Here is a 14,786-nt window from a genome sequence, read left to right as displayed (position 1 = left end):
AAAGAATTGTCCTGATGCAACACTCCTTTAATTTGTCTATATAAAGAATTGTATACTACTAATAATAATAATAATAATTATGCTGATTATTATCATCATAATTATTACCCTTATATTTTATGAACAGACAGTCTGAATCTGACCTAATTGGCTTTACTTTGTTTTGAATCGAAAAACCTCAGTCCACCTTAGCGTTAGGAGGCGCTAACGCGCATTTAATCATAAATCGGTAAACATTGAGGTAAGGAAGAAGAATTGCAGTTAAATACGAAACTCTATGACAACAGCTAACCAACTGTTCAAATACCAAGATGTTGTTGTTTAGTTGCTTTTACGATGAAGGAATTGTCTGAGAGCTGCGACATAACCTAATGTACAGTTAGGTTGACCGAATTCAATAGTGTCTTCGGATATTTGAAACATTAACCATGTTTAGCAGTAGCACCAATAGGTCGTATGATTTGCTTCCGCAGACGGACTCCAGTGCCTACGGCCTGTTCACTGAAAGTTCCAGAGGGTTCAAGCGGCCAAAAGGTCACTCCTTTGACTATATTCCCAATGTTTCTGAAAACAACTTTACAGGTAAGTTCCTGCGAGTAACACTAATAAAGAGATATGCTGTCGAACTCTGACGCGGCTGTGTATTGTATAAAAGTAATGTCGAAGAAGCAAATAACATAATGGTTCTGTCTGTTTACTTTGTCGTTTGGACTGAGTTGTACATATTATGAAAGTGTTCCTACTTTTTGTCTATGTACAAGTTAAAAATATGCAACAATGTTGCTATTGATTGCAAACCAACAGAAAGCGAAGGAAAAAAAATAAACATCACTATAACATGCTGTAGCCCCTAAAAAACTAAGGTGATTACGTTTACCCGATTTAATTATTTTATTTTAAATTAAACATTTATTCAAACATTACTGTAAAAATAGCGTCAGTAAATGTTAATATCAGAAACCTCTTTAGAGTTACAGGAAACATATATGGTGATTTCGTTTAAATTCATCATATTTAAAATTGCTACAACATCCATTTGTTTCTTTCCCTTAAGATGTCTCTCAGGGATGGTTGTCCTGGACGTGCAACATTGTTGTCATCTTTCTCGTCTACAGTTTCACCGTAATAGCCTTCCCACTAACAGGATGGTTTGTACTTAAAGTGAGTTAAAAATGATTTTGTTTGTAATTGATCTCCTACAACATGTTTCTCATATACTGAAAATAATATACTTGATTTTAAATATCTTGCAGACTGTGCCTAACTATGAGAGAGTTGTAGTGTTTCGCCTGGGACGAATTTGTCCCCCAAAGGGCCCAGGTGTAATTCTCGTGCTGCCCCTCATTGACCAGTGGCAGCGAGTAGATTTACGTACACGTGCTTTTAACATCCCCCCATGCCAGGTAAAGTATCTAAACATTGTCACGTTGATTTTAGCATTTTCTTGATAACATATACAAGTATTATACATTTTCTGCTTGTTTCGATGCATTTTGTTATATTTTGGCCTGTAGATGGCAGTGTGGTTACACTGTTCTTTGTGAGTGATGCGCGTAAGATAAACATGGTTGTAAATGGATTTGCACTTCTTAACAGATGTAGGAATGAGAAAACGAGCCTCATTCCACTTCAATAAATGTGGGGTATTTGATTAATTAAACACTATAATAAATGCAGGGTGTTTAATTAATTAAACATAACTTCTCTTGAGCAGCTATGTAAAAGGTTGTGAATAATAATTTCTGTATTTCAGAATGTGAAATGGTTACAAACTATGTCACTGTCATTGCTTATACAATGTATAAGGAAAATGAGCATAGTTGTTTTCCATATAATATGTAACATTTTTATTTTTTAAAGGTAAATACCCGGGATGGAGGTTTGTTGTTAGTCGGAGCTGACATCCAGTTCAGGATCTGGAACCCAGTTCTGTCTGTACTATCAGTCCAGGACTTGAATGCCTCAACCAGGGTCATAGCACAGAATGCTTTGACTCACAGTCTGTGTAAGAAGACGGCCCAGGAGATCCAGATTGAACGGATCAAACTTGGGGAATATCTGGGGGTAAAAATAAGCAAGAGCTACACACTGTTGGTATTTCCCTGGTTCTCAGCTCTAGATTTAAAATGTCTTTTTTGTTTTCTACAGATGGACATAAATGAGATGACTCAGCCCTGGGGCTTGGAGGTGGACAGAGTAGAGCTTACCTTGGGTTCTCTTCTTAAAGCACCAGAAGTAAACCCCTCTGGATCCTTCATCATGCCTCCATCTGTGCCTGGAATGGAGGGTCTCGCTGGGCCAATTCAGCAGCTGGCCATGCATTTTTTGAACCACACTGGCAATTCACTTTCTCAGCAGGGTAGAGCACCACACACCTACGTCTGTGTACGACAAAAATCACTGTAACAATGTTGCAAATCATTTATCAATGCCTCTTTCTTTTCAGGGGACAGCATACATCTCACAGACGAGCTGAGCAGTATCTCTCCGTCTGGCGTGTCTGTAGAAAAGTTGCTCAGTGCTGTGAAGCTCCAGCTTTCTGATGCTTTAGTTTCACAGGTTAGAGCTTGTTTTCAATTTGACATCAGCTCAAGAGATGGACATCAGAGCTACTATCTGGATTTAAGTCAAGGTAAATGTTTTAGTTTCTAATATATTTCAAATGTATTTGAATTTAAATTGAGATAAATCCTGTTCTTGAGTTCATCATGAGGAGAGTACATATAAATGACTCTTTCTTTGTTTCTAGGCAGTGGTTCGGTTGGAGCAGGGACCTTGGGCAGAGAGCCTGACGTGACACTCAGCATGAGTGACAGTGACCTCGTGGCCATGTTCCAGGCTGAACTCCAGCCATTTGCTGCCTACACCAGTGGCCGACTCCAAATCCAGGGAGACATTAAGACAGCAATGAGGCTGGAAGAACTTATAAAACTTCTCAAGAAATAGAAACCAACTTTACAATGTTTATGTATTTATTTTAAGCCTTGATTTTCACTGTAAAGTGAATGTGTTTGTGTGCTTTTATTAAAAATGTTACACCCATTTTTTGAGATGCTTGTTTTTTTTTAAAAAAAACAAACATAAATATACATATAATATGGTGTATAAAAGAAGCATCAACCAAGTATTTTCTTGCCCACTGCTGAATGACTGTCAACACTCAAATTCTACTGCAATAATAAAGAAAACTACTAAGCTAAGTAGATCCTCATGCTCAGAGGAAGTCATGAAGTCAGATTAACTGGTAGGTTTCTGTGGATGAATTTCAGTGAATGACCTTCACCAGTTGTACTGGTGATGGTGGTGGTGGGAAGGGGGGCGGGGGGGTAAAGGGGCGCTGACTATTTATACCAAACTCCTCATTGCCACTTTGTGTCCCTGGGAGAGCCAGAACAACAGGTTAAGGCAGAGAAGTGTATAGAAGAGTGTGGGCATTTCTGTTGGCAGGATGGTACGATCGAGTGTGCGTTACAGCAGTAGTATGCCAATGGTCAAGCAGGTTTTCTCAGAAAGCAGTGGTTTTGTCAGACCTTTCAGGGAGATTCCTGGACTGTGGAAGAATGGAGTTGCCAACTTGTACAATTTCTGGAAGATGGATGGTTTCAAAAACCTTCATTACATCATGTTACAGAACTTTAACACATTTGGACCCATTTACAGGTATGAGAAGCTTTTTTAAAAAAAAGTCTCCCAGGGAATTAAATGTGTGGCTAGTAATGTCACATCAACAGAGTAATTCTGGAAAATTATACTAATATGTATTGCATGTACATTAATATAATCTGGGGCTAAAATTTCTTGTTAAACCTAGATCAGGGAATAACATTTCAATTTCTGATAGCTCTCACTTTATGCTTGTCAGAGAGAAAATAGGCTACTACGACAGTGTAAACATCATCAACCCTGAGGATGCTGCCATTCTGTTCAAAGCAGAGGGTCATTACCCGAAAAGGCTGAAGGTCGAACCATGGAATGCGTACAGAGAGTACAGGAATCAGAAGTGTGGAGTATTACTAAAGTACGTGTTGTTTCATGTTTTCTCTCTGTACTTTCTACTTCTCTGATGTTTGGATGCTAACAGAGTGCTAAATGGTTTTCCTACAAGCTAATTTATTTCCATGCACATTCAGGGATGGAGAGGACTGGAGATCAAACCGTGTGATTCTCAACAAGGAAGTGATTTCGCCAAAAATGTTGGAAAACTTTGTGCCTTTGCTGGATGAAGTGGGACAAGATTTTGTGACCAGAGTTCACAAGAAGATACAGAGAGGTGGTCAAAACAAATGGACCACTGACCTTTCTCAAGAACTGTTTAAATTTGCACTAGAATGTAAGAGTGACAGTTGTTCTACCATATGTATTTGTACCATTTCACCCCTTTGTTAATACCTAACACAAACCATTCCTACACAGCGGTGAGTTCTGTGCTGTATGGCGAACGCCTGGGTTTGCTGCAGGACTACATCGACCCCGAAGCCCAACATTTCATCGACTGCATCACTTGTATGTTCAAAACTACCTCACCCATGTTGTACATACCACCCAGTCTGCTGAGACGGATTGGGTCAAAAGTGTGGAAGGACCATGTGGATGCTTGGGATGGGATCTTCAAACACGGTACGGATGCGGACACAACCTGCAGTATTATTCTGAATTTGGTGAAATTCATCTGTTCCTACCTTCAGTCTCACTCTGGAGAAGTTCTTTTTTTTAATGTTACGCCTTTTGGTTTCGTCAGCGGACCGTTGTATCCAAAACATCTACAGGCAGTTACGTCAGGATACGGGCGTGGTGAAGAAATACCCAGGAGTCCTGGCTAGTCTTCTCATGCTGGACAAGCTGTCCACTGAAGACATCAAGGCTAGTGTCACGGAGCTAATGGCTGGTGGAGTAGATACAGTGAGAAACACATTATTGTTTTATCCTTAATGTTATCCTTAATGTCACTTTCTTTTCTACATTTAGAGGCCACTTAACTGTGCTTGTATTTCTCAGACATCTATAACGCTGCTGTGGACCTTGTATGAACTGGCTAAGCACCCGGCCATTCAGGAGGATCTGAGGGCAGAAATTGCTGCAGCAAGGGCTGAAAGTCAGGGAGACATGCTAGAGATGCTCAAGAGAATACCTTTGGTCAAAGGAGCCTTAAAGGAAACACTCAGGTGTGAAATAACATTATACGTTATACAAGTAGCAGTGATATTGTATAACAATGAAATATACTGGGGAAATATTAGAGGACAGAGACCCCCCCACACACACACTGTAATGGAGATTAAAGATAAATATGAAATGAGCCTGACTTGTGATTTTTATTTAATACGATAAAAATATATTAAATTGATTTTTTAAATAATAGTAGTAATAATAATAATGTCATTTGTTTAACATGTATACGATTTTGGAAATGTGGCATAATATGGATATATGATAGGCCATAATAAATGTCTAAGACTGAATGTTGTGAAATAGTTCACATATAAATGTAAGATATGTGTACACTATCATTAAAATCCTACTTTTATGGTCATTTTATTCATGATCTTTTCATTTTTTGTATGACACACCTGTGGGTCCCAGACCCAGTGTTTTAAGCAATATGTAAAACTTCACTCACATACATGAGATTTATATATACAACATTAATTCATTATTTAATATTTAATTAAAATCTGTCATTCATCAATATCATATGACAATGTTTCCCTCCATAACTCAGGTTACACCCAGTTGCTGTGAGCTTGCAAAGATACACAGCAGAAGACATCATCATTCAAAACTACCACATACCAGCCGGGGTGAGCGCCCTTTAAAACTTCTTTTAAAAAAAATAATAATGTAATGTGAAATTCATGGGTAATTATAACTTGATTTGTGTTTAGACTTTAGTCCAGTTAGGACTCTATGCAATGGGAAGAGACCCCAAAGTGTTTCCCCGTCCAGAGCAGTATCAGCCGTCTCGCTGGCTGAAGACACAGGTACACTACTTCAGAAGTCTGGGCTTCGGCTTTGGTCCTCGCCAGTGTTTAGGACGCAGAATAGCTGAGGCGGAGATGCAACTCTTCCTCATTCATGTGAGGAAACCAAAGGAGAAGAGCATATTTTTCAGACCACATTTGAAGCATTTTAATAGTTTCATTGATTATTCGCCTTTTTCTTTCAGATGCTTGAGAACTTCAGGGTGGAGAAACAGCGTCATGTGGACGTTCAGAGCACCTTTGAGCTCATCCTCTTACCTGACAAGCCCATCCTTTTGACTCTTAAACCATTACAAACCAGTCAGTAACTGTGTGTATATTTAGGTGCCAAACAGTAGTAGTATGTTAGTTTTTTACCCACCAAAAATTCACAGAAATGTTAAGTCCAAATTGTTAGAGTAGTAGTTTATAGACATCAGAAAACAAGAATAAAAAAAACTTTAGGAAAGATTTTCATAATTAAAATAAAAAGCTTCTAGAGACTCTTGAATTATAATCTTAAATAGTCTGATAGTCTGCCAGATATCTCGTTTGTCTGTTTTCTTTGGTGAATTTTGTCCAGTTACTTTGACCAGTTGTTGAAGTGAGAATAAACTTTCCTCTCTGAGGAATCATTAGGAAAGATTGTGTCCTCAGAATGGACCATGCCGTGTTTGTACTCATCCAGTCTGGACAACAGTTCCTGAGTCTTCTGTCCCCACACCTTACAGTTTTCCACCATCTGTTACTCAAAAAAGCAAAGCACTGTCCCAAACCATGCCTGTAAAAGTGTCTGTTATCTGTAACTAAACGTGTCGTTATTGTTTTCTTACTTGAGCCTCCAGGGTTTGGATCCTTGCCTCAGCCCTCTTCAATTTACTCAGTAAACTCAGACTTTCCTGAAGTGGTCGAGTTGTTTTTTCCTGTGTATACACAGCCCACATCACGATATAGCTATGACTCTGTGTTAATGCTCGACGTACGGTATGTGTGAAGGACCTTTGCTGACTCCTGTACAGTGACAGGAAAAGGCTGCCTGTGAATCTTGTCCAGCTCTTCTTGCAGGCGAGAATTTTCAGCCTGTGTGGCTAACTCTACCTCTCTCGTCCTCCAGTCAGTCTTACCTACGACACAACCGAGAGACCAAGTGTTTTTGAGTGAATAAACCAGCTGAAAACGTACGTCAGCTCATCCTATACTGCAGGTAGCAATAACAAAAGAGGAAATGAAGACGAAGAAAAGCCATATATTTCATAAAGCCTGTGTCGTACCTGTGTTTCCAATGTCAACTCAAATAGCAGGTGTATTATTGCCACCTACTGTTGAAGAGTGTGAATAGGCAAGACTGCTGATTTTTAACTTTTTCTTGCCTTGGCCAGCGACCCACTTCTGGGTCGTAAACCACTAGTTGAGAATCACAGCTTTAAGGGACAATATAAAACCTCTAATGGCTGTGACTTCAGTTGTAAGATGGCCAGTAAATTTAACAAGTGAAGACAGGAAAAGAGTACTCTGGATACTGATAATATTGACTAACGATGGTGAATATATATCACATACATAAACCTACAGCTACAGCCAGGTTTTATGCATTTATTTACCTAGGTGTCTTCTCTGCACCAGACTTTTGTCGTCGCTTTGTCTCTTCTTTTCTCCAGGTTTACTTATTACAGCTTTCTCCATCTTTTCAATGACCTACAAAAGTCACAACATTACAGATTCAGAACTGTCCATTACTGTTACCGCTGAAGAGCTCGCACAGAAAATATGAGCAATTTTCACCTTTCCTTGTCGTCTGACCGTGGCTTCTAGGGCTTCAATGGTCGCCACATTTTCCTGGTTTTCCTGCCGACCCTCCTGTTGATGATGTTGCTGCTGCTGAAGAGGATGACCAGACTGGTGGAGTCCTTTGAGTCGAAGAAGCTCTTTCTCACTGTCATTTTTCTGAGCGACACACAGTCAGATAAGTTGGAAAAAAGGCCATAGCAGCTAATGTACAGGTATAGAGTGAATTTTCTAACCTTGATGAGCTCGTTCTGCAGCTGTTGAATCCTGTCTCTGTGCACAGCCGCCTTATTGGTCTCACTGGTCAGTTTGAATTTCAGAGATGCTTAAAAAGAACAGCAGCACAAACTGAACACAGTTTTAAAGAGTCAAGTTTCATTAACTTTGTGATGGAAATTTGGTATCCATATAGACACATTTAGATCATCTTAAAATGGTTTACTTGTTGTAGTAGGTTGAGCCAAACTGTATCTGCTGAGGTGTCAATTTTTTTTTGTTTGAACACTAATTCCTTACTAGAATTAAACATGTCTCAAATGTCATTATGTAAAATTGTTAAATTATTGTGGCATTTTGTCTTGATTTCTTTTGTTTGACCATGTAGTACTCCCCCTGGCCTATAGGTGGCGCAGTGTATTGCTTTAGATGAGTTTAATCCTTTGGACTGTCAGAAGTTATCCATTCATACATGTAGAGTGAATACTGACTGTTAGATGCACACATTAGCTAGCACACAGCATGTTAGCAGTGTGTGAGGCTGAGGTCTTTATATTATAGACAATGTTTTGGTTATTAATTTGGACCACAGCGACTACTGAGATTCTAGTACACACTAGTAGGTCCTGTGAAATGTAATAAATTACTTTGTGGAAAGGTCTTAAATTTGTGGCCTCCCTGCATTGGTGGAAGTGGTGAGGCCTCCAGGAACTTCATTTCACTGAGGGCCATACACTGTCCTTCAGATGATAAGGGATGTACTGCCCACACAGCTTATCAGGGTCTGTGGCCTAAATGAGCTTCCTTATCATCAAATGACACAGACATGCCTGGGAAAAGACACTCGCAAGGATTAAAAACACAGAGTTTTACGCTGGGAATTTATCTGTCACTGAAATGTATTCTAATCCACACAACAAGGACTAGTGACAAAGTACATAGTTTTGACCCCTTTGAATGACGTGCAGTACGACCGCATGTCATTCAAAGAGTTTCATTTTAGACTCAGTGTTTAAAAAGGTTTGACATCACTACTTCAGTTCAGTGTTCTGCTTTGGTTTTTACCCATATGGTCAGCAATCTCTGCCTTCGTCATGACGGCAATGTCTGCGTCATCCAGCAGATGTCGGCCAAGGTCCGGATTCAGATGCAGGTGAGTGCGGAGTTGGCTGTTTTCTGTCTCTAACGTCAACACTTGTGTCCTGAGTGTTATGATATCTGCTGCCATCCTGCTCATGGCTGAACGATAGTTCTCCAACTCCTGTAGGAAAATGATGTCTGTCAACACTTCAGCATTTTTGATTTTTCAAGGTATTTATGTATTTATAATACAACTGGCACAGTCCCAAACACAGTAATAGAACTGCACGTTTTCATTGTTTCATTGTGTTGTTATTTTCCGACATCCCCTCTAGATGTCTCTAGAACGCCATCTTTGAGCACAGTCAACTATGATGAAGGAAACGTGAAAAAATATACAATGAATAAATATATATTCACTTACATTATAACAATTTAAATATATAACACATTTCCTCCTCTTGTTGGTTTAGTACACATCTGCATTTAAAAAATGTTTATGATTTTTTAAAATTATTTGTATGTTCATAAATATTTACTTTTATTTATTTAGTCTTTAAAAAAAATAATTTTAGGATATGCTAAATGCTGGACACAAAGTTGTTGCTTAGCTCTGTTTGTAATGCGTATCTGTCAACATGGCGTGTCTGTAGGTCTGCTTGGTTTCCCGCTACCGTTTACATTTTCCTTTCCTTCAATTTGAATAGACAGCATGAAATGGATGATGAGACCTGAGTCCAGCTGCATAAGAGGAGGGGGCTGGGCAGGCTGGGGGGCACAGGGGTGTTCTAGAGTATTCCAATCTTGGATGATGTGCCTGTGATTCCCCTGGGACATGGTGGGTGAAATTGAGCATCTAATTGTGAGGGGCAGGAAGGAGGTGACAATCATGACTGTAGATGAGATGGTGTCTCTGTTGGGGGTGGGAGCCCAGAAGCAAGATGGGCCGGATGACAACCAGAGATGAGTCGTGAAAGTTCTTTGTGTAGTGTCTGTATCAGGGAAACACTGGAGGCTCCCGCTGCTCTCTGTCATTTGCATTGAAATCTGTATCAGCTGGGCCATTATAAATATGTGTTGATGAAGCACTAATGTACAATACACTGTCACAGGCACAACGAGCCAACAACACAGGGAGTTTGTATTAGTCACACTGATGAACATGGTCTGCCTACATCAGCATCATCTCAGTCGACCGTTAGATCAAAACACTGGATATTAATGAACAGGTGATCAGACAAATGTTCACTATGTGATCTCTTGAACAGAAGTTTCTGTTTGTTTCTAGACCACGTCACTGGTCACTAACAACAGACGACTGTTGTTGATCGTCTCCCTGATTGATCACAGAGTTAACGTATTGATTATGTCTCTTCACCTTAGTTTGGCAATTGGTAATTTCTGCCGAGATGGGATCATATACTGAATCATGCAGGTGTGATCTGAAATGTAAATTAAGAAAATATCTAATTAGGACAGCTATTTCTTAATGATGTTTTGTTTAAAAAAGCATTATAATTCAGAGGAGCGTGTCATACCGTTTTTGTGGTTGACATATTCGAAATGTTTGGTTCATTGTCGATTTGTTGGCCTTCGCAGCCTGTGCCCTCTGGACCGGTCTCTTCTTCTCTTGAATGGTTACATTTTTTACCTTAGGTGTTGCCTCGGTGTCGACGCACAGGTAATCTCTGAGTATCTGTGCGACAGCATTATGAGATGGAAGGTTGTAGTCATTCTTCTGGAGCTGTAAAAAAATAACATTTTTGGTCACACTGTCTTTTTCAAGCTTTCGGGAAAGACTGAACAATTCACAAGTCTGTCACTAGTTGACAGCAGATGTCTGAAAAGTGAGTTTTTCTTTGTTTTTGTTTGTCAATTCCTGGGAGTATATTGACATTGTGTTCAACTAAACAGGCCCAGTTTCAGACTGAGTGAGTAAATTGCGAGTGAATTGAAACTACAAGATTATTATAATTCATTGCATACACTTTTGTGGGACCTTTTTGTTCGATGGTTCACCGTGGGATTTTTCAGAAGGAAAGTATGTGTGGTGGCTCAAAAAAGATTTTGTCAACTCTGTTTAAAATCAGCGGTCATGCTCTCGCTGTTAAAGGCCTGTGGTGTAAATGGTGCACAACAAATTATAAAAAAAAAAAACACTACAATGTTCTAATGGTCTCATCCAGAGCCTAACTCAGCAGCCAAACATTGCAGACGTAGCCAATTTTGTGCAGCTAGGTAAATGTAAAGTCAAATTTAAAGCCAGTGTTTACATGCTAGTTAACTGTGGTGACCAGTGATCTGATATATTTTACAGCCTGAATTCCTGCCCTGCTTAAAAAAGCGGAGACACCATGGGTTTGGGTCTTCAACTGACGTCAAAGACAGGAGCGTGTTTACATCTTTATTATAATGTTTCTTTCTACCACAGTGTACACAGAAACCACTTTAGAACAAAAGCTCTCAGAGACAACAGCTCTTCTGCCTCATGACTTGCATGAACCTGTCAGCGGTCCTAGTTACCAGGTAGCAGACACACAGGAATAAAATAGAGCCACTAGGAATTCTCTTCTTTCAAGCTCTCGCTGCCACAGAAATTCCTCTACTCTGTCAAACCGTACCGTCTCAGCTGCCGGGCTGCTCAGGGACTTTTTTTTTTATGTTGCCTTCATCTAACAGAAACTGTCTCTCCCTCCATAAAATGACAGAATGAACAAAGACTCTACCTGCTGGTGTGAAAGTCTGAGTTCAGCCATCAACCGCTGAAGCATAAATGTCCATTTGTAACCACAACACAAACCTTAGCAACACCTCCGAGTTTGTCAGCAGAATGTTCTGCTAGCTGTGTAAAAACACAAATACGTCTGATGGTGATGAGCTCACTGCAAACTAGAGGGCAATACAGACTCATGGAGATCATTTACATTTTGTACCTGTTGCTCTTTCTTCAAATAAGCCATTACATGTTATCATTGTTAAACCCCTACAGCATTTTTCTTAGCACGATTGTTGTGGAAAAGTTGTTTTCAGTTTTTACTCTAAAAGCCTTACTCCACCAAATGAGATGTCTTACATTCCCAATCTACTTTTTTGCTAATTGTACCACCCAGATTTATGATTCACAATTTTTATTATCGTTTACTGTGTATCATAAACGGAATTATATGAGGACAGTGTCATCAACTGCAGCATAAACATGAAACAAAATAATAAAAGAATAAAAACTTTAGCAAAGTGACCACAAGAAGTTTAAAATTTAGTCAAAGAAAAAGGAAAAAAAAGAAGAAAGAACAGTAAACAAGTGACTGAAAAGTACCACAAAATACCATTTACTCATTTTCAATATCAACAGGTATTTTATGACTGTAGTTCACCACAAAATGTTTTCATAGCTGCTTTAATCCATGATAAATTATTCACTGGATCCTTGCAGCTGTGTACTCTTGTAAAATGGCATCATTTCTTGTAATCCAACAGGGGACAACCAGTACGAGTGATGAACATTTCCCCCCAATCTCATATAAAAAAAAACATGAATTAAACTAGCTGAGAAATTGAGATGATTTATATTCACATGTTGTTCTTCTGTCTCTGCTCGTGTTCAGAATCTCTCTGACCCTGTTATAGTTTTTAAAGAGCCGTAGAGGAGCAGGGGTGTGGGAGGGTGTATGCACTCTCACACCACCTACGGCACAGGAGTGGGGAGGTGGGCGATAGGAGCCTCAGTAATAGTGTGGGTCTGCGGGGGGCGGGCGGGGGAGGCTTTCGGTAACATCATCAGAATTCAGGACACAGCCTCCAATATGCAGGAAATGGCTTCTTCGTGGAAGTGACAGCTCTGAGTCTCCTGCCACACACAGCTTCAATTAGCCTGAGCCAGAGCAGGGCGTCTCCCAGGAGCGTTCTCACTCACTTCCTCCTCTGCATGGGCTTATTCAAACCCTTTTTCTCTGCCTCCACCTCTTTTCCCCACTTTTGCTCCTATCCTTCATCTGACCTGTTCATGTTTTCTATTTTTTTCTATTTTTTTTTCTCTGTGCTCAAGCCTCCCGTGTTGCAATCCACCCAAGACAAGCTGAACAGAATCGACTGTCGTGGTCGTGAAAAATAAACAGTCTTTGTATTTGATAAATACAAAAAATACAAAAATATTGTATTGGTAACTCCCCTTTCTTGTACAATTTCAGAGGAAATCCAGTTACACTGGGAAAAGCCTTATTCCAATTTACGGCAATGGGAATCTTAATCAATTTATATGCTAATTGTATATATATTGAAATATCTTACATACTGTATATAATTGTATTTAATTATGCAAAACAAAAATCAGTCTTTCAGTCACATACACAGATACATATGTATATATATTATATGTACTGTATATATACACATATATCTATATATACACAGTATATATGTATATTCACATACTCATACAAAGGAGTTTATAAAGATTTATATATAGTATATATATATTATAATGTATTTTTGTATTTTTACAATTAAAATTTATATTTATCTTTATTTATTTGTTTAGACTGTATATAATTTATCTACACAGCAGTTTGACTTGTTTATTGTTTTAAATGGCTGTGACGGAGAGTTTTAATTTCTCTGTCCCCTGGAGACAATTAGGTTTGGCCCTGCAGGCCTCACATCCCATCTGCGCTCTGTCAGCAAAATAAAATCCCAGCTGCAGGGAGCTCTGGCTGGACTGTGAGCATAGAGGATTTTAAGAGGTGTCAATAGAGAGACAGCAAAGAGAGGAAGGGGTGGGGGCGTCAAGGGCAAAATGCCGCTCCGACTCAAGGACACGTGTGGCTGCGAGCTGGTGCCACGCCCCGTACACAGTCCGCAGAGACAGCCGAGCCAAGGATTATCAGTAAATCAAGGCTGTGTCAGTTACGGTGTTGACGAGAATCCACCAAACTAAATAAACAAATGACACACACACACACAGAGACAGGAACACACACACACTACACAAGGTCAGCCAGGACTACATTAAATACTATGGCTAATAAGTGCATCAAAATAAAAGGTTGAAAAAAAACCAATGTGGTCAAGAAAACGGCACAATTAAAGGTCACCAGGAACCTGTTACTTTGTTCTTATCATCATAATTACTGCGCCTGCTCAAGATGTTCCTGCACTCATTAGTACTCAGTGGTACCAGTTAAACTCAGTGTAGAGACGCCAGAGCTGTCAATGTTCTATATTTAACAGTTTCATCTGAACATGATGATTTTTTTCCTAATACAATTACTTCACTGCTTGAAGGGTAGATTCTGTAATTACTCTCCTACCACAGTCCACCTGGCTGCTAGATAGACAGGATGTGCAAGGTTTATTGATTTATTTATCTATTTTAAAACTTTAAAAAATGATGTTATGTTCATGTGGAACATGTATCCATTGTAATGTTTTGTAAAAAACACAAATGAATAATACAGCTACTGCTATTATATTAAGTAATGTTAGAAAATAAAATAAAATACCAGTGCAAAAAAAGCAACAGCTTCACTTCCCTGCTTTTGTACGTGACCTTTCTCTCTCAGGTTCCAATGTTCTCCCCATAAGTGGTACGTTTTCCAGTTTCCTCCCACACTCCAAAAACATGCCCAGAGAAAACCCACACACACAGAGACCATCAATTACCACCTGGGACACAAACAGGTTGATCTTCTTACTGTAAGGCAAGAGAGCTAACCACCGCTCCACTGTCTACAACTAGTTTAACGTTAATGT

The 14,786-nt window shown here is 39.4% G+C and overlaps 3 protein-coding genes and 1 long non-coding RNA gene across 7 annotated transcripts in view; 2 read left to right on the top strand and 2 right to left on the bottom strand.

The window, feature by feature from the left end:
- Nucleotides 1-243: 243 nt before the first annotated feature.
- Nucleotides 244-3,042, top strand: stoml1 (stomatin (EPB72)-like 1). Its single transcript, XM_008312077.2, has 7 exons — nucleotides 244-582; nucleotides 1,055-1,161; nucleotides 1,254-1,403; nucleotides 1,861-2,064; nucleotides 2,149-2,359; nucleotides 2,447-2,632; nucleotides 2,750-3,042. Exons 1-7 carry the CDS (start codon nucleotides 429-431, stop codon nucleotides 2,944-2,946), a joined length of 1,209 nt encoding a protein of 402 aa, XP_008310299.1. The 5' UTR covers nucleotides 244-428; the 3' UTR covers nucleotides 2,947-3,042.
- Nucleotides 2,246-5,115, bottom strand: LOC112487098 (uncharacterized). The gene is made up of 3 exons (XR_003049858.1): nucleotides 4,978-5,115; nucleotides 4,680-4,882; nucleotides 2,246-2,381 (listed from the first exon to the last, which is right to left on the bottom strand). It is a non-coding gene; the product is annotated as an uncharacterized LOC112487098 (long non-coding RNA).
- LOC103380225 (cholesterol side-chain cleavage enzyme, mitochondrial) lies at nucleotides 3,339-6,318 on the top strand. Its single transcript, XM_008312076.3, has 9 exons — nucleotides 3,339-3,660; nucleotides 3,863-4,018; nucleotides 4,131-4,330; nucleotides 4,414-4,617; nucleotides 4,739-4,899; nucleotides 4,996-5,162; nucleotides 5,720-5,798; nucleotides 5,883-6,074; nucleotides 6,164-6,318. The coding sequence occupies exons 1-9, from the start codon at nucleotides 3,449-3,451 to the stop codon at nucleotides 6,284-6,286; spliced, it is 1,494 nt and encodes a 497-aa protein (XP_008310298.1). The 5' UTR covers nucleotides 3,339-3,448; the 3' UTR covers nucleotides 6,287-6,318.
- Nucleotides 6,319-6,509: 191 nt separating this feature from the next.
- The window catches only part of ccdc33 (coiled-coil domain containing 33), a 35,553-nt gene continuing 27,276 nt past the window's right edge, over nucleotides 6,510-14,786 (bottom strand). The window contains exons 1-10 of one of the 4 annotated variants that reach the window (XM_017033269.2): nucleotides 11,765-13,119; nucleotides 10,577-10,782; nucleotides 10,417-10,480; nucleotides 9,024-9,219; nucleotides 7,979-8,067; nucleotides 7,740-7,901; nucleotides 7,559-7,652; nucleotides 6,957-7,081; nucleotides 6,791-6,880; nucleotides 6,510-6,699 (exon numbers count right to left, since the gene is read on the bottom strand). In XM_017033269.2, coding sequence (XP_016888758.2) covers nucleotides 6,541-6,699; nucleotides 6,791-6,880; nucleotides 6,957-7,081; nucleotides 7,559-7,652; nucleotides 7,740-7,901; nucleotides 7,979-8,067; nucleotides 9,024-9,219; nucleotides 10,417-10,480; nucleotides 10,577-10,782; nucleotides 11,765-11,809 — 1,230 coding nt within the window. In that variant the 5' untranslated portion in view covers nucleotides 11,810-13,119 and the 3' untranslated portion in view covers nucleotides 6,510-6,540. Of the gene's footprint in view, nucleotides 6,881-6,956; nucleotides 7,082-7,558; nucleotides 7,653-7,739; nucleotides 7,902-7,978; nucleotides 8,068-9,023; nucleotides 9,220-10,416; nucleotides 10,481-10,576; nucleotides 10,783-11,764; nucleotides 13,150-14,786 lie in introns of those variants that run through there. The other 3 variants (XM_025056128.1, XM_017033270.2, XM_025056129.1) reach the window with 3 other exon arrangements.

This window comes from Cynoglossus semilaevis, chromosome 6 (genome assembly GCF_000523025.1).
Source record: "Cynoglossus semilaevis isolate Cse_v1.0 chromosome 6, Cse_v1.0, whole genome shotgun sequence".
Taxonomy (NCBI): Eukaryota; Metazoa; Chordata; class Actinopteri; order Pleuronectiformes; family Cynoglossidae; genus Cynoglossus; species Cynoglossus semilaevis.
This window is presented reverse-complemented; position numbering and strand designations above follow the sequence as displayed.